The following is a 23,662-nucleotide window of genomic DNA, read 5'->3' on the forward strand; positions in this document are numbered from 1 at the left end:
CCATAACTAGAGAAAGCCCTCGCACAGAAACGAAGACCCAACACAGCAAAAGTAAATAAATAAACTCCTACCCCCAACATCTAATAAATAAATAAATAAGAGTGGATATATGTATAACTGATTCACTTTGTTGTACAGCAGAAACTGACATATTATAAATCAACTATGCTCTGGGACTTCCCTGGCAGTCCAGTGGTTGAGACTCCACACTTCTACTGCAGGGGTCATGGTGGGTTCGATCCCTGGTCGGGGAACTAAGATCCCACCTGCTGCGCGGTGTGGCAAAAAATAATAAATAAATAAAGTAAATCAACCATACGCCAATGAAAAATTAATTTAAAAAAAAGCAGCGATATACAGGGGAATTTAGAAGGCCATGTGCACACCCAGACAAGATGCACACTCTGAAAAAAGCTAAGACCTCAAAGTTCTCACCCCAGGTTCAGAGCAAGTCCAGCTAAGTGTTGAACGAGTGGCCCAGAGCAGATCCAAACTGCAAAGACCAGCAGTGCTCCTGACAGTCATGAAATACTGTCAAATGATCATACTAAGGGAGGTAAGTCAGACAGAGAAAGACAAATACCATATGCTATCACTTACATGTGGAATCTAAAAAAAACAAAAAAAAAGTACAAATGAACTTATTTGCAAAACAGAAATAGGCTCACTGATATAGAAAACAAACTTATGGGTACCAAAGGGGAAAGCAGGAGAAGGGATAAACTAGGAGTTTGGGATTGACATATATACACTACTATATACAAAATAGATAAACAACAAGGACCTACTGTATAGCACAGGGAACTATATTCAATATCTTGTAATGACCTATAACAAAAAAGAATCTGAAAAAGAATATATATATATGTATATCTGAATCCCTTTTCTGTACACTTGAAACTAACACAACATTGTAAATCAACTATACTTCAATTTTAAAAAATAAAAATTTAAAATAAATTTAAAAATTTTTTTTTAATTTTAAAAAAGAAACACTGTCAAAACATTAAACACAAGCTAAAGAAACACAGACTTCAGTAATCACAGACAAGGAATGGTGTTTGCAACAACAGTTTGGAAAAGTCTCAAAATAGGCTACTGCAGATTTCTACAATTAAAAAAAAAAAAAACTACAAACCTTAGGTAAGGGAAAGAATTTAACTTCCAGAGTTATCACATTAAAACAGTCATATCGGCACTTCCCTGGTGGCTCAGTGGTTAACAATCCGCCTGTCAATGCAGGGGACACGGGTTCGAGCTCTGGTGCAGGAAGATCCCACATGCCGCAGAGCAACTAAGCCCGCCAGTCACAACTACTGAGCCCCCATGCCACAACTACTGAAACCTGAGCACCTAGAGCCTGTGCTCTGCAACAAGAGAAGCCACCACAATGAGAAGCCCGCGCACTGCAACGAAGAGTAGCCCCCGCTCGCCACAACTAGAGAAAGCCCGCGTGCAGCAACAAAGACCCAATGCAGCCAAAAATAAATAAATAAATAAATTTTCAAAAATAAAATAGTTAAATCCCCAATTTTTAACAGCAACAACAAAAAGAGGACATGCAAAGAAACCGAAAAACATGGCCCACTCAAGGAAACAAAATAAACTGACAGAAACTCTTCCTGAAGAAGTCAAGACATCAGACTTACTAGACAAAGAGGTTTTTTTTTAACAGAGAAAAGAAAAACGATGGAGAAAATCAATGACACCAAGTTTGGGTCTTTGAAAAGATCAACAAAACTGACAAACATTTAGCTAGATTGAGAGAAGATGCAGACTACTAAAATTAAAAAATGGAAGAGTGTATGTTACTACTGATCTTACATTAAAAGGATTACAAGAGAATATAATGAATAATTTTACACAAGTAAATTGGGTAATTTAGATGAAATGGACAAATTCCTAGAAGTACACTATACACCAAAACTGAATCATGAAGAAACAGAAAAACTGAATAGACTTACAACTAGTAAGGAGAACAAATCATTAATCAAAAATCTCCCAACATAGAAAAGACCAGGACCAGATAGTTTGACTGGTAAATTCTAGCAAACATTTAAAGAAGAATTAACACCAATACTTCTCAAATTCTTCAAAAAAAATTTAAAAGGAGAGAATACTTCCTAACTTATTCACTGAGGCCAGCATTACCCAGATTCCAAAGTCAGATAAAGACACCACAAGAAAAGAAAACTACAGACCAATATCTCTGATGAATATTGATTCAAAAATCCTCAAAAAAATTAGCAAACCAGGGACTGGTGGCACAGTGGTTAAGAATCCGCCTGCCAATGCAGGGGACATGGGTTCCATCCCTGGTCTGGGAAGATCCCACATGCTGTGGAACAACTAAGCCCGTGAGCCACAACTACTGAGCCTTCATGCCACAACTACTGAAGCCCATGCACCTAGAGCCTGTGGTCTGCAACAAGAGAAGCCACCACAATGAGAAGCCTGCACACCTGAAACTAACACATTTTAAATCAACTATACTCCAATAAAAATTAATAAAGTAAAATAAAAATTTGGTAAGGCGTGTTTGTCAAGGCCCCATATGTGACTACAGCCAGGCCCAGGCATGCTCTTCAGGTGTCCCTCACCAGCCCACACTGGTGACCCCTTCTTGAGGGGAACTTGGAAACATTTTCAAGGGACGAATATGACAACTGGGGCTATGTGAGCCCACGACCAAGACAGGGATGCTCTCTCCAGACTCCAGGTCCAGCCAGGGCTGGTCACAGCCTGGGTGGGGGAACTTAGAAATGTTTTGGGGGACACCTCCAAGTACCAGGCCTGATCTGGGCTGTGGACAGGATCCGGGCATCCTCCCACAGCAGCTGGAGGGCCTCTCTGGCTGGCTCACTGGTGACTACAGAGAGACTTAGAAAATGTTTCAGGTGGTGGATTCAGCGAACAGGACCCACATGTGACTGTAGTTCTCCTGGTATAGGGACCTGACCTGGGGCCTTCCTCCCCTCAGGAAACATTTTCAGGAGGTACAGGTGGTGAGTGGGTCCCGCTGAGGACAGCTGACCCCAAGAGCAACCTCCTCAGGCCTCCCTTGCAGCCCCCTTAAGGATTCAGCCATCTGAGGAAGACAGAAACTTTTTGGAGATTGGGATTGACATATATACACTAATATGCATAAAATAGGTAACTAATGAGAACCTGCCGTGTAGCACAGGGGACTCTACTTAATGCTCTGTGGTGACCTAAATGGGAAGGAAGTCCAAAAAAGAGGGGATATATGTATACATATAGCTGATTCACTTCGTTGTACAGCAGAAACTAACACATTGTAAAGCAACTATACCCCAATAAAAAAGAAAAAAAAAAAGAAACTTTTTGGAAGGCCCACATGGGAATGAAGCCCCGACGGCATCTAACTGGAACCTCCTTCACCTGCCAGGGCCAGTACCACACCCTCACCCCAGGCAGAATTGGAACCGATTCCAGCAACTTCAGATGACCAAGCATCTCCTGGGGACCCTGTCCATGGTACCTACCCCTGCACCCCACTGGTTGGCCTGGTATGGTCCCTGCCACTGGAGGGAGGCTTGCAAAGGTTCGGGGACGGGGGGAGTGTCCAAGAACAGGCCCCCCGTGTAACTGCAGTTGGACATTGGGTGCCCTCTCTCGGCCTCCCTGTCCCCTCTTCAGAAGGGAAAATTTTCTGGACGCACATCATGCAACAGTACACCGCGCGATCCTGGCCCCAAGAGGGGGACCTAGAAAAATTCTCAGGAGGCACTCCAGACAAGCAGGCACGAGATGGGAATGCAGCCGAGTCCGGGGCGCCCTACCCCGGTCACTTGCAACAACACCTCGTCAGTCCTCGCTGGTGGAGGGGACTTCCATGCGCCAGCCATGCAGTTCCCAGATGCCCCTCTCCTTTAATACAGCAGAGACAACCTCAGAGGAGCCCGTGTTCGGAGGCAGAGAGTGTCGCATCCCAGAAGACGGCGCTGCCGGCCTTATGGAACTCGCCCTTGGGCTCGGCAGTCGGATCCCACTTCAGTGGAGCTCCGGGGACTATATATATTTTTTAAAAAAAAAAAAAGCCACCAGGTGGCGCCCGACAACCAGCGCGACCTGGACAGACCTGGACCCCCAGACACCACCTCTCCTGGGTCTCACTCAAACAGTGTACCTCAGCTCAGCATCCGGGGTTGGCCTGGTGGGCCCGGGACACCGTCCACGGAACATCCTGGACGACCGGGGCTGATCTCAGTCTCCAAAGGGGGACTTAGCCATTTTTTAGGAGGCACCCCCAATGACCCGGCCCCACTTGGGACTGTGGCGGGACTGGGGACTGTGACGGGGCTGGGGGCTGTGACTCAGCCTTCTCCACGCGCCTCCAGGGCCATCTCAGTTCAGTCTCCCCTCCCAAGAGGGCTTAAAAATATTTGGGGGGGGCTTCCCTGGTGGCGCAGTGGTTGACAGTCCGCCTGCTGATGCAGGGGACACGGGTTCGTGCCCCGGTCCGGGAAGATCCCCCATGCCGCGGAGCAGCTGGGCCCGTGAGCCATGGTTGTTGAGCCTGCGCATCTGAAGCCTGTGCTCCACAATGGGAGAGGCCACAACAGTGAGAGGCCCGCGTATCACAAAATATATATATATATATATATATATATATATATATATATATATATGTATATATATTTGGGGGAAGCACATCTGGTGACCCATCCCCACGTGGGACTTCCCCCAAGCCCTGGACAACCTCGGAAGTGGTCCTTTACCCTCCTGGTCACTGCCTCTCTGCAGAGGAGGAGTTGGAAACATTTTCCAGAAGCATATGTGATGAATAGGGCCCACCTGTGACTATGGCTAGGCCCAGAACATCCTCCCTGGGGCCTCCCTGGATGGCTAGGACCAGTTGTCTCCTCCAAAGAGAGATTTAGAAAAATGAAGCAGGAGAGAAGCGCATCCACCAACTGGACCACACAGGTGTCTGCAGGTAGAAGTGGGGAGCCCTCTAAGCCCAGACCAGTGGCCCTCATCCAGAGGGGGACTTGGAAACTCTTGAGAGGCACGATGCCAACACATGACCACAGTCATGTCTGGGTACCTGCCCCCCTGGCTGACTTCCTGGCTCCAACTAGTTCCCACCAACAAAGGGGGAACCTCTGAAAATGGGACCCTTAAGCAGGACCATATAGCAGGCCTCTAGCCGCCCCCCTCAGCCTCCATGGCTGGCACAGCTGGTCCAGTATTCTAAAGGGGACTTACGTTTTTAGGGATTGTCTCCAGTGACCAGGCCCTAAGTGGGTCATTGGGTGCACCTGGGACACCCTCCCTGGTTGGCCCAGGCACATCTTCAATCCAGGCCCCAGACAGGCCATGGGCATTCCCACCCAGCCTGGGTTGGCCCTAGCCTAGTGAGGAGGACGCAGAGATCTTTTCAGAAGGTGATCTTAAAAGTTGGCACCCAAGCAGGACCACTATGGGCCAGTGTGCCCTGACCCAGCCTCTCTGCCAGCCTGGACCTGTGCCCCTGCTCAGGACAGAAGAATGCAATGATCAGGGCACAAGAGGATGACAGCCAGGCCACGGTCACACTCCCCAGGACACACTGGTCCATCCAGCCCTGTCTATACCACCAGAGGGGACTAGACATGTTTTCAGTCATGCCACACAAGACCACTGGCATGCTAAGGTCTCCACACAGAACTCCCTGACTATCCCGGAGCCTGTCCACACTGGATCAGGACTTAGAAATGTATTAGGGGCACGTTTCTGCCAACAGGGACCCACAATGGATAGTAAGTGGGTTGCCGTGCCCTCGGGCCTCCATGTCTGGCCCAGACCAGTCTTCCCCTCCGCAAAAGGTCACATAAACTTTTCAGGAGGGGCTCTCAATGACCATGACCAAAGAGTGATAGCACCTGAGCCCGTGGCACACGCAATGGGCCAGTAGGTCCAGCCCAGGTCATTGCCTCTTTGAACGGGGATGTGGGTGTGTTTTCAGGAGGCACCACCAGGTGCCATGGGTCCGATACCAGGACCTGTGCAGAACCACAGGCTGGCTCAGGCACCCACCCTGAGTCTTTCTGGCTAGGCTGTGCCTGTGCCCACTACCAAGGACACCTTAGAGAGGTTTACAGGATGCATCGGTGATTGGGCTCCATGCACAACTGAGGGAGGACCCAGGGCAACCTCCATGGGTCTCCTGGGATAATGCCCTGGGTTTGGATACATTTTCAGAAGGCACATGGATGACCGGACACGCGATGCCACTCCTGGGGCACACTGCCTGGCCCAGCCTGATCCCTGCCACCAGAGGAATATTTACAAGCAGTTTTGGTGGGCACTTCCTACGACAGGACCCGATGCAGGACAGCAGGCAGCCCTGGGGCACATGCCCCAGACTGTCCTAGTCAGCTCTGCTGCCTTCCCCTTCTGGAATAAAATTTTTAAAAGTCTGGGGATGGGAGTTCCCTGGTGGTGCAGTGGTTAGGACTTGGCACTTTCACTGCCATGGCCCCGGGTTCAGTCCCTGGTCAGCAGAACTAAGATCCTGTAACCCACACAGCATGGGTGATTGGACCCCATGCAGGACGGCAAATAGACTGGGGTGCCCTCCTTGGGCCTCTCTGGTCTATCTCTCTAGGGGGAGACTTAGAAAACTTTTCAAGAGGCACATCTGCCACCTAGACCCCATGTGTGTTCTGCCCGGGGGTTCCAAGCCAGCCCAGGCTCATGCCTGTTCCCCCACCAAGGGGGATGTAGAAATATTTTCTGAAGGCACATCTGAGAATCAGGGGCCCGAGCATCCAAACACTGTTCTCTACATGGCCTACAGGTGGGCTCGACATGCCCTCCCAGCCTCCAGACGCCTTCAAGGGGACCACACAAGACTGTATCAACTGGAGGGCAAGTTACTTCCTTTCAACTCTAAACCTCAGGTTTCATCCCAAGGCCTCCTTTCTCTGTAACAGACTCCAGAACACACCAGAACCAGGGTATACCAGGCTCTCTACCTGTCTCCTGGGAGGCCCAAAGCTCCAGCCCACCTGTCTAAGGCCCCACTTTGGGACCTGCCTTTAAGTCTTTCTCCACCCCAAGACGTCCCAGATTCCCCACCTTCAGGGCCCCAAAGTAGAGTATGGGAGGCCCTGGGGTATGTCTGGCTTCCAGGACCCAGGACAAGCCAGCACAAGCCTGCCCTTAGTGGCTTCTCAAAACAGCTGTGTCAGGGACTTCCCTGGTGGTCCAGTGGTTAGGACCCGGCGCTTTCACTACCATGGCCCCGGGTTCAATCCCTGGTCTGGGAACTAAGATCTCACAAGCCGCAGGGCACGGCAAAAAACAAAACAAAACAAAAATACAGCTGTGTCACAGCCCTAGTGGACGGAGGAGTGAAGCAGGAGTGGCGGACAGAGTGGTAGGTGAGGTGGGGTGTGAATCGTGTAGACTCTGGTGAGAGGATTCAAACCAGCAAGTGGTCTTCCTGCAAGGCCTTGGGTCAAGGGTCAGCTAAGGTTTGCTGACCTTTCTGGGTCATAAATTCCACTGCCTTCAAAAAAAAAAAAAAAAACCCAGGCTCAGTTACACCTTGACCTGAGTCTTTTCTTGGTAGTGGCATTTTAATGGCTTTCCTTGGTGGTAGCAGCAGCAGCAAGAGAAGGGGGAGAGTTTGCCCTGCCCCTGGAGGACCCGGCTCAGGCTCTGGGGGAATCTTGCCTCCACCAGGTCTAGCTGTCCTCTTCCCATTGGACTGAGGCCAAGAAGGTGCGGATTTCCATGGGCTGTAGCGTGATGGTGGTGGAGAGCAGCCGGGAAGGAGAAGGATGGGGTGTGGGGCCTGTGGAGGTGGAGGGGAGAAGGAGTGAGGGACGTAGACTTCCTTTGCCTTAACACCTATATGCCACCCCACACCACCCCTGTGCTCCCTATCCTGAACGCAGACATACCACCTTAAATCCGTCCCCAGGGCCTCACTCACAGACCCTTCAACTGCTTCCCAGGGCCTAGATACCACCCCCAGATCCCCAAATCCCTCCCCAGTGCCTGGTCACCATCCTCACACCCACAAGCCCCACCCCAAGGACCGTCAAGCCAACGCCTGCCTCTGGAACTAGACACCGACGGAGATTCTCAAATCTTGTTCTTGGGACTGCATTCCATTCTCAAACCCTCAAGAACTACCACTAATTTGCTGGACCCACCTCAGTCCCTTAAACCCCTAACCTAGATCTGAACACCGACCGACTCAGGCCCTCGAGCTCTATACCTGGACCTGGTCAACATTCCCACACTTCCCACCCGGCCCCCAGCTCCAGGCAGGCCCCCACCCGTGTTTGGTGTCCACTGGAGCCTGGAGGCGTGGGCCCGGAGCTGGTTGGCCGCCAGCGTGGTCTCGCGCAGGTCGGTGATGGTGAAGGCGGAGAACAGGTCCTGCGGGCAGTGGATGGGCCGGGCTGTGCTGGGACAAAGCTGGGGTTTCCCCTCCCGCCTCTCTCCTGTCTCCTTCCCACCTCTGCCCTCCTCACCGTCAAGTCCAAGGTCACCGGCGAGCTCAGGTTGCTGCCCGAGTCCTCCCCTACGGCGAACTGGTGCTCTAAGCGCAGCAGCAGCGTCTCCGGTCCCCAGCGGGCTAATGTTAGTAGATGCACGGAAGGCGGCAGCTCTCGGCGTAGCCCCGAAAACTGCGGGAGAGTGGCGCGGGGCTGAGCCACGAGGGGCGGGACTGAATGGCGGTCAGGAGGCGGAGACCCGGCGTGGAGGGACTGGCCTTGGCCGCGGTGAGGGGGCGGGGCTTACCGGTGAGTGGCGGGGCTCACCCAGGACAGAGCCAATGAGGGAACGGGGCGGTGTCAGGTTGGGGGCACAAAGGATTTGGTCTGAGACTGAGTTAGGACGGGGAGGAAGAGTGGAGAGACCCGGCTAGAGGAGGTGAATAGACGAGAGGGCCGGGCCGAGGCTGCCGGGGTGACGGGGCTGAGCTAAGGGTACTGGACTAGCATACGTCCTCCCCAGGACGGGTAGGGGCAGGCGAGGTGGGTCCCAGTTAAGCCTAGGTAAATCCGCCCTCAACCCCGCCCCTCCCCCGCAGGCTTCCTTCGGGTCCTCTTTCTGCCGGCCCCACCGCCCCTCACCTGCGTGCGAGGGGCGACCTCGAGGCGGTAGGGGGCGCCGCCACCTCGGGCCAGCACCACCTGCGGGGCCAGGACCTCCTTCTCCGCCTGTAACCGGTGCCCGGCGGCCGCGGTCCGGGCCTTGTCCAGCAGCACGAGGTGGCGCCCTCGCACCCAAAGCCCCGACCCCTCCTCCAGCAACGGCTCCCCTACGCCGCGTGCATCGTCTCTCAGCAGCCTTCTGTGCACCTGCGGGGAGAGTGGCCAGGAGAGGGTGAGGGTCCTTCTAGCCAATTTCTGGGCCAGAAATTGGGCAAAAGCAAGTGGGAATTTCAAGAAAAATTGAAGATTGGGGTGGAACGGATGAGGACGAATGTCTGGTAGGAGGTCCCCAGTAGAAGTGGGGATCCGACCTAACAAGGTACGAGGACAGCGGGAGGTAAGGATCTAATGGGGGCGTGGATAGGGCAAATCAGGGCCTGGAGGGGAGGCTTGGGTAAGGGTTGGATAAAAGCACGGAGTAAATGTCTCACATAGGAATGGAGGGCTCCGCTTAGCGGGGACCACAAACGGAGGGGTGCACCTAGCAACAGAAACTGGCTTCAAGGTCCTGCAGGGGGCCAGGGAGGGAACTGGTAGGAGGACCCTGACTTAGATGGGGCTCGGACCACTCACCATGAGCTCTAAGGAGCCGTCACTCAGGCTACTGCCCCCCTGGGAGCGGTCAGTCAACACAGTCAGCTGCACGTTCCCATCCTGGGGGGCAAGGGGTGAGTGAGGGGCTGCACTGCCGGCCAGCCCTGGCCCCCAGGCAGGCCCCACAAGGATGGTGGAGACTGCTGAGAACAGTTGGGAGATGTTAAGAATGAGAGATAACCCCTGCTCTGTAAAGGGGTGTCAGGAAGATGTGGGGAGCAGGATGGGATGGGTACCGTGATGTAAATGCGACTGTTAACTGGATAGTAGTTTCCCGCCACTGGCTCAGTCTGGTTCAGCTTCCAGGTGAGTCGATAATCCCGCCTGGGGTGGGGTGGGATTTGATCAGGCCCGGGGTCTGGCTCCCCTTCCCCGCTCACCCACTCCTCACTCCCCCTTCACCCTCTCCCTCCCACACTCATTAGGATCAGCAGGTGCCCCCACTGGCCCTGGGCCCCAAAAGACCACAGACCACCCCTCAGTGCCCCCAATCACCCCACCTCCTCTCCAGGATCTCCCGGCCATTGCTGTCAGTGTAGAAGAGTCCGTCTGTCTCCAGCACAGTGTCAAAGCGACTGATGACCTCCTTCCCCCAGCCATCACTATACCCAATGGGATGGCAAGGTGGTGAGCTTCACTTTAACTCCACTCTGCCCTTCACTCAGCCCCCACTCCCAGCCTCCACCACTCACCCCACAGGTATTGGCCCCACCGTCCACTCCAGCTCCAGGTGCCGCTGTCCCGGGTACAGACGAACCACCTGGGAACACCAGGCTGAGAAGTTCTGGTGCACTTCCTGCACCAAGGCTGTCTGCAAGCACATGGGGGTGAAGGGCAGGTGTAAGCGTGCAGCTGAGCAGAGGTAAGCCCTGCAAATGTCCACCCCTGCTGTGAAGCTCATAAAGGCCTACATCAGGGTCAACCCCACTGATAGCTTGGGAGCCCCACCCACCTCCCCCACCTGCCTAGGTGTGATGCCCACACTTTGTACCGCAGTCATAGCCATGTAAATTTTGAGTTTGGCATACATGCTTGCTGCCCATCATTACCGTGTCTCCCCTCCTTAGAACAGGATTCTAGCTTAGCACATGGCTACTGGGAATAGATTGTACTGTTTCGTCTTCCCTGAGGTTCTGAGTAGCTGCGTGACCATGTTTGGCTCAGTTAAAGTTGTGTGAACAATGTTCCTTGCCCCTTTCCCTCTTCCACTGGCTCAAATGCAAATGTGATGGCTGGAGCTTGAGCAGCTATCTTGGGCCATGAGGTGGAAGCTGAATGCTAAGGAGGGTAGAGCAATAAGATAGAAGACTAGGGCTTCCCTGGTGGCACAGTGGTTAAGAATCTGCCTGCCAATTCAGGGGACATGGGTTCGAGCCCTGGTCCAGGAAGATCCCACATGCCACAGAGCAACTAAGCCCGTGTGCCACAACTACTGAGCCTGTGTTCTAGAGCCTGCAAGCCACAACTACTGAGCCCGAGTGCCACAACTACTGAAGCCCGTGCGCCTAGAGTCCATGCTCCACAACAAGAGAAGCCGCCACAATGAGAAGCCTGTGCGCCGTAATGAAGAGTAGCCCCCGCTCTCCGCAACTAGAGAAAAAGCCCACACGCAGCAATGAAGACCCAAAGCAGCCAAAAATTTTTAAAAATTAAAAAATAAAAAATGATAGAAGACTAGATGACTACTGAACCATCCCACCTGCCCGGACTTTCCGTTAGATGGAAAGAAACTTCCATCTTGTTTTAGGCATGGTTAATTTGGGTAACCCTGTTACAGGAAGCAAAACTATATCCTCATACAGTGACCCAGGTATGCAGGTGTTCACCTCAAGGAGAATCATGTCAAGTGTGAGGCTTTCCGTTACCTGCCCCATTCCCACCCTAAGAGGAAACGTCAACGAAAGGCCCCAGGAAACCCCACAAGCCTGAGCCCCTGTTCCCAGCCAGATGCACCCTCAAATATCCACCCTAAGTTAGAATCACCCAAGCCCTATCCAAGTGTGAACCTTTAAATGTCCACCCCAGATAAAATCCCCTCCTACCACAGATCCTTGGTGAAATCTGCAAGCAGTTACCCCTGGCTCTCCCTATCTGTTGGCCAAATGGGAGCATCCCACCCCCAATTTCAAAAGCTAAGTATAATCTTGACATTCACAACAGATGTGAATGCCTTTCTATGTGCTTCCATGGCGTGACTGTCACACAACCAGCCATGAATATCAACCCTGTGGGAGGATCCTCAAGTATTCCCCTCGGGTCTTAGCCTTCTTATTTGTTGGAGATGTAAATCCTCCCCTCACTGCACGCATGGCACACCACCCTCCACACACACACCCCTCACATGCCCCATCCCCAAGTGCCCACTCATCAGTCTTAACCCCTTACCTTCACAAGGTGGGTTTGAGCCCAGTGGCTCACAAGCAGTGGTTGCTGTCGGTTGGGTCTGAAGATGTAGGCACCTGAGACCTGGGAGCTTAGACCGTTGCCTGTACTGGCGTTGTACCTGGGGCCAGGGCAGGTGAGAGTCAGGCAAGGGACCCCAGCTCTGCTCACACCTGTTCCTTGACCTGGTGGTCCTCCCTCACCAGTAGAAGGCTTGGCGAACAGGCAGCCGGAGGTTCTGGTCCAGGTTCTCCAACTCCATCAAGAGCCCTGAGTCAGGGTCAAACCTAGCCCGGATGTACTGGGGAGAAATGGGTGGACAGACATTAATGACCACCGCTTCAGCCAACGACAGCTTCATCCTTCCTGGGGCTCAGGAGAAAACCCTGGAGTCACCCACCCTTCCCTCCTCTCTCTCTCTTACTCCTCACCTCTGACTCTTTTAGCAAATCTGAACAGCTCCACTTTCTACCTTACCCTCAATCTGACCACTTCTCACCACCTCAATGGCCTTCCTGGACTGCAGCCAACCCCTTCCTGATCTCCCACCTTCCATGCTCGCTCCCCAGTCTTTTCCCCCCATAACTGCCAAAAGGTGCCTGTAACACCAGAAGTGAGATCACAGCCCATCTGCTCGGGACCCAGGCTGCTTATGCAACTGACAGAGGAACCACAGTGCCAGGACCCACAAGATTTTTAGGGCCCATGGAAAGGTATAAATCTCAATTTCTTTTAGGTTCAGAAGAAAACCTGAATGAAATAATAATGAATACATTATATTGAATTCTGCATGGTTAATATTCATGTTAATATCCATACTATCATGAAATATAATTAACATTTTTATGGAAGGAGGAACCCACAAAGGCCAAAGTGCTAGGACCCACAAGAGTCTTAATGCAACCCTGTTTCTCCCGTGGTTCCTTCACAGTAAAAGCCAGAGTCCTCCCCTCAGCCTTCCCTTAAGGCTCGCATGATCTGACCTATCACCTCCACCCCAACACCCTGTTTCAGCCACACTGAGTGTTCTTTGAACACCCATCACCCGCCTACTTGAGGGCTTTTGTGTCTGCTGCTCCCTACCTGACTGGATCCTTCTTCCCTGAAAATGGCCACACGGCTCCCTCCCCCAAGTCTCTGACATGCCTCACTTAATTTGCAAAACCCTACCTCCATCAGCTCTGACATTTCTGTCAAGTGTCACCCATGATTACATTGGGTCCTCATAACAGCCCCAGGAGAGGACACTGAGGCTCAAAGGAAGACGGTCACTCACTTGAGGACACACAATGGGGGGCTGATGATGCTAGACCATGAACCTAAGACCCACTGACCCAGGGTCCATGTGGCTTACTGCCACATCTCAAATTTGTCACCCAGGAATGGAAGGGGATATGAATAGGGTCTCACCTCATTCTGGATGACCAAGACACGAGACCAGGGCTTCTGGGATCTGGGATGGTGGACGTGGGCCTGGGGGCTTTGGCCAGGCACCTGGGTTACTGAGTAGATGCTGAAGCCCAAGGCAGGCACTGAGGCTGAGAAAAGCAGCTCTTGACTGTCTGAGCTGGGAATCATCACCACCTTGGGTAAGGGAGGAAGGAAACCAAGTCAAGACGCTGTTGAGTACACATATAAAGCCACACTACACATACAGGGAGGGGTCAAACTTGAGGAGGGGAAAGAGTTCCAGGATGGGGAGAGGAAATTTAGGAGTTGGGCAGAAGGGATGCGAGTGTCAGAAATGCTGAGTTAAAGATTGCAAAGAGGGAATTCCCTGGCAGTCTAGTGGTTAGGACTCTGTGCTTCCACTGCAGAGGGCACATGGGTTCGATCTGTGATTGGGGAACGAAGATCCTGCAAGCTGCATGGCCAAAAAAAAAATGATTGCAAAGATTCATAAGGTGGGAAAAATCCACTAGGAGGGTGGAGCTACTGTGGGAAGTGGGAGAAGTGAGGGAGTAAATTCAGGAAGAGATCCTTGACACAGGGGAGGGAGGGAAAGACAGATTCTTGGGGGAGGAAGAGGTTAGTGGGAAGAGGCCTTCCAGGATGAGGGGAATATTCATAAACAGGAAGCTTTTTAACGGGGAGATATTTAAAAGGGGAAGAGGGCTTCCCTGGTGGCGCAGTGGTTAAGAATCTGCCTGCCTAATGCAGGGGACACGGGTTCAAGCCCTGGTCCGGGAAGATCCCACATGCTGCGGAGCAACTAAGCCTGTGCGCCACAACTACTGAGCCCGCGTGCCACAACTACTTTAGCCCACGCGCCTAGAGCCTGTGTTCCGCAACGAGAAACCACCGCAATGAGAAGCCCCCACACCACAACAAAGAATAGCCCCCGTTCTCAGCAACTAGAGAAAGCCCACGTGCAGCAACAAAGACCCAACGCAGCCAAAAATAAATAAATAAAATACATTTTTAAAAAGGGGGGGAAGATACTCATGAGATGGGGTAATGTTCCCAAGGGGGTGTGATATTAAGGGGTAGAGGGGGAAGATATTCAGAAGAAGAGACAGTAATGAGCAGAAGGTATCCATGGAGGGGGAGGTATCCAAGAGAGGGAGGTGTCCATGGAAGGAGAGATCCATGGAGGGAAATAAACCTGGGGGAAGTGTCCATGGGGCGAAGGGAGAAATGCTCATGGCGGGAGGTTTCCAAGGGGTTAAGTATTCATGGGTTGTGGTATTCAGGGAAAAATATTTGTCAAGTGGCCTTACATCGCTGGGCACAACTGTGCCACTGGGGTCCCTCACGAGAAAAACGTGTTTGCTGACAGGCAGCCGCACCATCCAATCCACCTTCCGCCCCAAGGGGTTATAAATGGTCACCTGGAACTGGGGTGGGAGGATCAGAGCAGGCATGGGTCACAATACGCCTTCTGCAAACCCACTCACCATGTGCAGCAACGTCCCTGGGTGATTCAAACCCCCAAGTGGTACACTGGTCTCCGTCCTGCCGCCACTTCACTGAGCCCCCAGTGATCTCGCCCCAGAGTGATTAGCAACCCGTTGAGGCCTCGAGAGCCCATCAGCCCCGCCTCCTTTCCGCGCTGCCGTCCCACCCACCACCCACGGGATGGTCCCCCGGCCCCGCCCCTCCCCGTCCAAGCCGCCTCACGCTCTCTGAGGTCTGGGTGAGCGGACAAACGCTGATGTTGAGCTTGCGACAGAACATGAAGTCCTCCTTGGAGCCACTGAGCCGCGCCAGCGCATTGCTCAAGAGAACCTGGGGAGGCGCGTAAAGAGGAAGGTATGTTCCGGCCACCAAGACCGTCACCTCCTCGCCGCCCCGCCCCCAGCCTCGCCCCTGCCTTCTCCGCCCCTCCCATCCCAGGACCCGCCCCTCCTTCCACAAGCCCCGCCCCACGAGCCCTTCCAGACACCACTCCGCTGTTTTCGACCACTTCCCGTGCTGGCCCCGCCCCTTCTGCTCCAGGGCCTGCCCCTTCCTGTCTCCGCCTCTCCCAGGCTCCGCCCTCGCACCTCGCAGGGCCCCCAGCCTTCTGCAAGTTGGCGAGCGTAGTCATTGGCCACGTGCTGGCGGGAGGTGCCGCTGACCGCATCGTGGTGCTGGAGGACGGCCATCGCCTCATCTGCAGGCAGACGGTGAGCCGGGTGGGGTCTCCGCAGGACTCTTGGCCCCCGACCCCAAGGAGACGTGAAAAGTCATGTGCTGGCAGGCTGGGTTCTTAGGGGCTTTAAGAAGGGACTCGAAAAAAAAAAAAAAGAAGGGACTCGAGGGGGCAGTGGAGGTCTGGAGTCCAGCTTCAGCCTCGCCCCCGTCCCCTCACCCGCTGGACACCTACTGAGGGGTGCACTGTCTCCGGAACCATAGGGTCCCACGTTGGCTGCCGGACCCGCCAGCGCCTCCAGCTGGTTGCACACCTGTAGAGCAGGGGGTATGTTGGGGCACCAGGTCTGTCAGGACCCCTGAGCCACCCCCTTGAGCCTGGCGCCCACCTACCTGCAGGAAGTTGTAGCTGAGGCGCTCATAGCGTTTGAGGGCAGGCCGGCTGGAAAAGTAACCGGTCCAGAACATGTGGGGGCCGTCGGCGTAAGGGAAGAAGTCATCCTCTTTCAGCGACCTGCAACGGCAGCAGCATTGAGGGCAGGGTCATGACCCACAGGGCATGCCACCCATCCCCAGGCTCCCCAGTCCCCCCAAATACCAGGTGAGGTTGGCCTTGTTCAGCTGCCAGAGATAACAGGCTGGAGTGGAGTAGAGAACATTGACGCGGCTCCCGTTGGCCTGTTGCTGCGGGGAGGTGTCTGTGTGAGCTCAGGAGCCCGGGGAGGGGGGGACCCACAAGTGTGCACAAACTTACACACACACGTGCACACATTCATGCATCCAGTCGGTTCAGATTCTCTTTCTTAATACACAGTTTGAGTGCAAACCAATGGCCAAGTGTGAAAATGAATGTTGGCCGAAGCTAAATATTACCAGCCTGGAAAGAATTTCAGGGATGCAAGAATAAACCTAAGATTTTACTAAACTTTAAATAATTCCAATTTTATTATTTAAAACTTTCATGGAAAAACTAAATATGACATTATAGGACAGGAATAATAACTCCTCAGCACTGTAAGGTTATTGCCAGATGACACAACTGTTATAATGAATGGAGGCTCACTTTCAACTGAGGGAGGTGGAGGAACAAGAAGGTGACCTCCGTGAGTTAAAGGATGTTTGTTCTGCTCGAGTTGTGTCCCCAGTGCCTCGTACACAGTAGGTGCTCAATAAACACTTGAATGACCTAGAGAATATTATACTTAGTGAAGTCAGAGAAAGACAGATACTATATGATATTACTTATATGTGGAATCTGAAAAATAATACAAATGAATCTATGTACAAAACAGAAACAGACTCACGGACATAGAGAACAAACTTATGGTTACCTAAGGGGAAAGGGAGGGGAGGAGAGATAAATTAGGAGTATAGGATTGACAGATATAATCTACTATACATAAAGTACATAAGCAATAAGGATTTACTGTATAACACAGGGAATTATATTCGACATCTTATAATAACCTATAATAGAAAATAACCTGAAAAATTATATATAACTGAATCACTTTGCTGTACACCTGAAACTAATACAATATTTGTAATACAATACAATATTGTAAATCAACTATAATTTAAAAAATAAACAAAACAAACACTTGAGTGAATGAAGAGAAGTGCATAGGACTACATGCCTTTATGTGCAAACACACATTTACACCCCTGAACACACACTCACGTACAGATTTACATACACACACACTGTGTTCACTGAGCAAACAATCACTTGATTCTGCAGCATGCTCAGGACTGTGGACACAACTTACAACCAAAGGCTAACCCTGCTCTCACGGTATTCACAGCCAAGTGCAGAGGAGAGAAACTGAACAGATAGTCAGTTGGTTACAGTCAGCCTAGATGTATCATCACAGGTATTTGTGGGGACTCCTGTGAGCACAGAGGAAAGAGCAAGAGCTCGGCTGGGGCCTGGTGAAGGCTTCCTAGAGAAGCAACACCAGTTGCAACTGGTGTCTTAAGCAGCAGCAGATTTTCAGCCCTAAATAATAATAATAAACAACCGTAATACTTATTATTTACCTGGCACTGGTCTACTGGTCTATGCAAATGAACTCATTAAACTTTCATCAATAGCCCTGTCAGCTGGGAACCACCATTATGCCCATTTCCTAGATAAGAAAATTGAGGCACTGACTGCTTAAGAACATTCCTCAAGGTCACAGAGCCAGTAAGTGGCAAAACCAGGATTTGAACCAAGGAACTCCATTTCCAGTAAAATGGAGTGTGTGAAGGAGCAGGCAGGAGAAAAACCAAAAGAGTGTGATCTTCTGGCAGCCCAGGAACATGGTATTTGCAGGAGGAAGTAGTCAAGGTGTTGAAGCCTCCTCAGGGACCAGGGGCTTGGGGAGGATTGGGAAATGTCTTCTGGAAGGCCCTTGATTACGTTACTGAGAGCTGTTTTTGGTGAAACAGCAATGTAGGGAGTGCGTGGAAGGTGAGGACATTAAAGACTGCCAGGGCTTCCCTGGTGGCACAGTGGTTAAGAATCTGCCTGCCAATGCAGGGGACACAAGTTCGATCCCTGGTCCGGGAAGATCCCACATGCCGCGGAGTAGCTAAGCCCGTGCGCCACAACTACTGAGCCTGAGCTCTAGAGCCTGCAAGCCACAACTACTGAGCCCATGTGCCACAACTACTGAAGCCTGCGCGCCTAGAGCCCATGCTCCGCAGCAAGAGAAGCCACGACAATGAGAAGCCCGCGCACCGCAACGAGTAGCCCCCACTCGCCGCAACTAGAGAAAGTCCGCGCATGGCAACGAAGACGCAACATAGCCAAAAATAAATTAATAAATAAATAATTTTAAAAAAAATAAAAATAAAAAAGACTGTGCCAGTAGGCAACTCTGGGGATGAAATGATGGGGGAGGGGAGACGAGGTTCTGTGCTGATGGGAGAGTGAATGCCTGCCCACACAGCCACAGACCATTTACAGAGGCCACATCAATACATCCACGGTAGACAGAATAATGGCCACCAAAAGATGTCCATGTCCTAATCCCCAGAACCTGTGACTATGTTAGGTTACATGGCAAAAGGGAATTAAGCCTGCAGAATTAAGGCTGTTAATCAGCTGACCTTAAACTAGAGAGATTATCCTGGATTATCTAGTGTGTCCAATGTAATCACAAGGGTCTCTAAAAGTTGAAGAGGGAGGAGAAAGAAGTGAGAGTGAGAAAAAGAGATGTAACACCAGAGGCAGGCTCAGAGAGCTGCTGTGTTGCTGGCTTTGAAGATGGAGGAGGGGGCCATGAGCCAAGGAAAGTGGGCAGCCTCTAGAAGCTGGACAAGGCAAGGAGACTTTTCCCTAGAGCTTTCAGAAGGAACGCAGCCCTGCTGACATCTTGATTTTAGCCCAGTGAGACCCATGTCAGACTTGTGACCTACAGAACTGTAAGATAACATGATTTCTGTTGTTTTAAGCCACTAAGTTTGTGGTAATTTGTTAAAGCAGCCATAGAAAACTAAGATAGCACCCATAGATAATGTACGTGACCCAAGGCCCAGGGATACAAGCACAGGTGCCCACGGGGTAGGCACACTCACCTGGGCGTTGACCAGCTGGATGAGCTTGTCAAGGTTCTTGAACCACATGTTGGCATTCTCATACTGGAAGTCTGAGCCCATGGTCATCACAGTGTGGTTGGTGCGGTAGTGCTGGCCCTGTAGGTGGGATGGGGGGGTGTCCTCAGGCCAGGGTCTCCTGGGCCACCCCTGTGGACAGCTGTGTCTCGATATATACGTGGTCAAGAATGTGGGTGCACAGAGGCATGGGGGGGCAGGGGTGGAAGTGTGTCACGTGAGAGCAGAGGGACATAACAGAAAAATAGCCACAAGCTGTTGGGTAATTCTCTTGGGCTCACCACCCAGACATGGGTACTGAGGCACCGTGCCATGCTGTCTCATGATCATGGTGGAGGTGTGCAGTGGTGAAGGGGTCCACATTTCTAGTCAGGAACACACACAAATCCAGGAGGAGGGCATAGTGATGGTGAAAGGAACACTACCTTCCTCCGAGGATGGTGAGGAGGTGCTAGGGATTGCCTGGGCCGGTGGAAGGGCCCCGTGCATGTACACCAGAGGCACAGGTTCTGGGTACCAGGTTACCTGGGCAGTGGCCAACTGCAGGAAGTAATGGACCAGGTCCTTGGCGTTGTACTCAGGGCTGAGTGGGTCCTCCACAAAGGGCCTGTCGGCACACAGCGTGTCCCAGCACAGACCATCCGGTGGGTTGTAAATGTTGGGGAGCACACCTGTGGGCCACACCAGGCTCAGGGGTGGCCCCACCCCCTAGACCTGCCAGGCCCCACAAGGGACGGACTTCAGAATTTGCAGGGCCCAGTGCAAAGTGCAAATGCCGGGCCCTTGTTCCTAAATTATTAAGAATTTCAAGACAATGACAGCTGGCTATAAAACCAAGCCCAGGGCCCTTCTGAGCGTGGGGGCAGCCCTCTCCCCACTCCACCCCCTTACTGGTGAAGAGGTCCGCGGCGGGGGGCTTCAGGCTGGCGCTGGCCCGCCACACCTGCTCCATTTCCATCTTCTCCTTCCGCGCGCTCTTGTCTTGATAATCCAGGCGTCCGAAGAAGAAGCCGTCAAAACCCATCTGGAGGTGGGGCAGGATGAAGAGTGGGATGGGAGAGCAGGACAGGGCAGGATAAATAAGGGCCTAGCCCTCTCCTCACCAACCGCCACCCCTTCAGAGCACGGATAGAAAAACCAGGTCTAAAACCAGGGAGGCCCTCCAGTTCATTTTGAACTTGGGGAGGGTCGGAAGTCCTGCGGGGAGCGCCGGGAGGGAGCTGGTCCAACGCTAGAACCCACCTCCACCTTCCGCAGCCTAAGCACGGGAAGGAGGCGGGGTCATGGCACAGGTAATGAAGCCGGCTGCAAAACAGCAGGCCATCGCCTGCCACCCCACTTGGGGAGGAGCCAGGATCAGAGCAGACGGGGTGGGGTCGGGGAGGGGGGGAGGAGCCAGCTGGACGTGAGCGTGCGGTGGCGGGGGGGCGGTCAGCCTAGGCTGGGGCAGAGAAGGGTCAAGGCCAGAGCAGAAAAGGAATGGGATTCACAGGTCACCCAAGAGGCAGGGTCTCAAGGGGCCAGAGGGCCAGGGGCAGGGCCTGGTCTGAGTGAACTTTCAGGGAAGGGAGGGGCTTGAGTGACCGGGGGAGGAGTCAGAGGGAATGAAGGGGCTGGCCCAAGAGGCCAGGAAAAGACCTGCGCGAACAGCGAGGCCTGCTCCCTAGAGTGGCCGAAGGGGTCGATGTGCCAGGCCACACGGGGGCGCCCGTCGCTGCCAAACGTGTCCTCCAGGAAGCGCAGCCCGAGTGTCATCTGGTCGATGATGGCTCCATAGTGGGTGGCCGCCTCATCGTTCATCACCCAGCCACCATTGGCAAACTCTAGGCGTCCTGTGCCGGGAGGGGCAAAGTCCAAGTCAGCTGTCAGGGCCAGGAGTGGGGCCGGGGTTGGTGATGCCGGGGACGAGAAGACCTGCCTGCATGCCCAGGCCTGAGAGGCGAAGAGGGGTCACTCCCAGGCCAGTGTAGAGAGATACTGAACAGAAGCCCTCCTGGCATGGCAGGCTTTCCAGAGGATTCACTGGAGGTGGGGCCTTAGAGGACGCACAGGAGTTCTCCAAATACAGAGAAATTCCAGGCAGGTGCAGCCACATACAGGCAGCACTTGGTATGATAAAAATCTCAGAAGCCAGAGTAGTGGAAACAGAAGCTGGGCTGGGTTTCCTCTTTTCACTTCCTTAGGGCAGCCTCACCCTGTCGCACCAGGTCCCGCACGATTTCCTGCGTTGCATTTGTCTGCTGTCGCCACCAACGGGAGAAGAAAGCGATTTCCACATAGATGAAGCGGCGGGTGGGCTCCGCCAGCAGGGAAGAGATGACCGAGTCTAGGATGTACTGCACGCCCGCGTGCTGGACATCATTCTTGACTATGGGAATAGGGGTCAGGCAGTCAGGGACCAGCAAGCCAAGGGGCATAATCCTAGACACAGAAGCCCAAGCTGGGTATTGCCCCCACCCTAATGTCCAGGGCTGAAAAAGAATTCGAGGGGCTCCGAGGGGCCATGGGAGTCCTAGGGGTCAGTCCCCACCCTCTACTCACTGCCGTAGAAGTACTGGTCCACCGTCTTGAGCCAGCCCACGTCATCATGTGTGTGGGCCACCAGGTGCACATTCAGCATGTCCGGCTCCACCTTGGGGCATGTCTGCACAGGGACCCCAAACACAAACACACATACCCTGTCAGTAACCCCAAGGTTAAGAGGCAGGCTGCAGTGGGGCGTTGGGGAGGGCATAAGGTGAGCCTTGATTTAGAGGCAAGTGGCTCAGGTGGGGCCAGCCCCTCCCAGGGAGGACACACATAGTTGTGTCACAGATGCAACTCCCACCTGACACAACTTCTCAGAGCACCTCTCATTCACACCCTGTAGAAATAATAGTAGTAGCTAATGTTTATTAAGCATTTGCAAATACCAAGCAGTCAGCCTGCGGGGTGGGGGCGACATTATCTCCAGTTTTCAGATGAGGACACTGAGGATCAGAGAGGTGAAGTGACTTGGCCAAGATCACGCAGCCAGGAAGTGGAGGAGCCAAGCTAGAACTTCAGGCAGCTGACTCCCAGCTCTCCACCAGTCCTCGCCACACATACAGCTGCTGGCCCGCTCACATCCAGCCACACAGGTAAATGCGTGCAAAGTCCAGAAGCAAGGGAAGCAGCCACAGACAGCCCCATTCTCAGACACGCACAGCCAGACTTCTCAATGACACAAAGCATGCACTCAGACCACACTGTCATATTAGCAACCATTCACTAGGCGCCCACAAAACAGACCCACCCACACCTCCGGACCCTACTGGAGGCTTCACTCTGGCTCTTGTACATTTCCGCTCGCTGGTCGCGCTCACCTGGTATCCCGCGGCCCAAGCGCTGGGCGTCGCCAGCAACAACAAAAAGAGAAAGGAGAGAGGCGGGAGCGGTGGCCACAGCGACCAGGAGCTCGTCCGGGACGCCGCCGCGCCCCGGCCGCCGCCAGCGCGGACCCCTGAAGACCGCGCGTCAGCGGCCATGGCTCTAACACCGCCGCCGCCGCCGCCGCCGCCGCAGGCGCCGCCGCCTCCGCCTCCGCCTCCGCCTCCCGGGGGTTCCCGGGCCTGCCTGGGGCCGGGTAAACGCCCCGCCTCCAGAACCCGGCTTGGCCAATGGGCACCGGAGGGGCGGGGCTAGGGAGTGGCCGGCGCGTCACGAGACCAAGGCGGCAGTTCTGGGTACCGCTGGGGACAATGCGGGCGCTAGGAGCGCAAGGAGGCGCTGAGCGCGTCCCACTCTCGGGGTGCTGGTTCGGCCAGACGAGCCTTTAGCCTCTCGTGGCCTCTGTGTGGCCTCCATGTGGACTTCGAGTGCCCTTTTGTTCCCCCTGGGCGCAGAGGTCTCAGATTTTCCTACGGATGCTGTGTTTGCCTTGGAGGTAGAGTATATGCCTAGGATCCTAGGGTATTCCGTTGACTTTCTGGGCTAGGGTCCGCGAGGGACCTAGCTTGGCTAGGAACAGAGGTTAATGGGAGCTCTGTTCTGTCCTATGCATGGAGATGTAAAGTAACCGCCGTTACGGTGCTGGGGAGGGGAGGCATCCAGCCTTGTTCGAGAGATACCGGTGTCCTCTGATGAGGAGTGAGAACATGGCAGGTGGGGGAGAACTCAGTCTTTCATGCCTTCCCCCAGTCCCTACCAGTCCATCCGATTTGCTGACAGTACCCCCATTCCTCTGATAAGAAAACCAAAGCACAGATTCCTTAGATCAGCAGGGCTGTCTGCTGAGTTGCCAGAGGGCAGGGATCACTGTTCAGTCTCTGGCAGCTGACTTAAGGCTCGAGTCTTGTGAAATAAGCAAGTGA

General features: G+C 53.3%; 1 protein-coding gene and 1 long non-coding RNA gene across 6 annotated transcripts; one reads left to right on the forward strand and one right to left on the reverse strand.

The window, feature by feature from the left end:
* Positions 1-7,253: 7,253 nt before the first annotated feature.
* On the reverse strand, positions 7,254-22,878 carry MAN2B1 (mannosidase alpha class 2B member 1). 2 transcript variants are annotated; one of them, XM_067733415.1, is made up of 24 exons: positions 22,676-22,876; positions 21,873-21,975; positions 21,526-21,699; positions 20,970-21,163; positions 20,223-20,355; positions 19,857-20,002; positions 19,296-19,412; positions 16,330-16,415; positions 16,125-16,245; positions 15,967-16,045; positions 15,644-15,753; positions 15,279-15,386; positions 14,879-14,995; positions 13,569-13,742; positions 12,362-12,459; positions 12,162-12,279; positions 10,469-10,587; positions 10,277-10,378; positions 10,013-10,100; positions 9,756-9,836; positions 9,102-9,329; positions 8,496-8,651; positions 8,298-8,400; positions 7,565-7,807 (listed from the first exon to the last, which is right to left on the reverse strand). In XM_067733415.1, the coding sequence occupies exons 1-24, from the start codon at positions 22,835-22,837 to the stop codon at positions 7,698-7,700; spliced, it is 3,027 nt and encodes a 1,008-aa protein (XP_067589516.1). In that variant the 5' UTR covers positions 22,838-22,876; the 3' UTR covers positions 7,565-7,697. The 2 variants fall into 2 exon arrangements, with proteins under 2 accessions (XP_067589515.1, XP_067589516.1); XM_067733414.1 differs by lacking the exon at positions 8,298-8,400 and having other exon boundaries at positions 7,254-7,807; positions 22,676-22,878.
* LOC137222344 (uncharacterized) lies at positions 8,812-11,450 on the forward strand. Of its 4 annotated transcripts, none has more exons than XR_010942417.1 (5): positions 8,812-8,898; positions 9,059-9,354; positions 10,288-10,403; positions 10,501-10,638; positions 11,135-11,450. It is a non-coding gene; the product is annotated as an uncharacterized lncRNA (long non-coding RNA). The 4 variants fall into 4 exon arrangements; XR_010942416.1 differs by having other exon boundaries at positions 10,288-10,400; XR_010942419.1 differs by having other exon boundaries at positions 10,288-10,400; positions 11,226-11,450.
* Positions 22,879-23,662: the final 784 nt, after the last annotated feature.

The sequence above is a fragment of the Pseudorca crassidens genome, chromosome 3, assembly GCF_039906515.1.
Source record: "Pseudorca crassidens isolate mPseCra1 chromosome 3, mPseCra1.hap1, whole genome shotgun sequence".
Classification (NCBI taxonomy): domain Eukaryota; kingdom Metazoa; phylum Chordata; class Mammalia; order Artiodactyla; family Delphinidae; genus Pseudorca; species Pseudorca crassidens.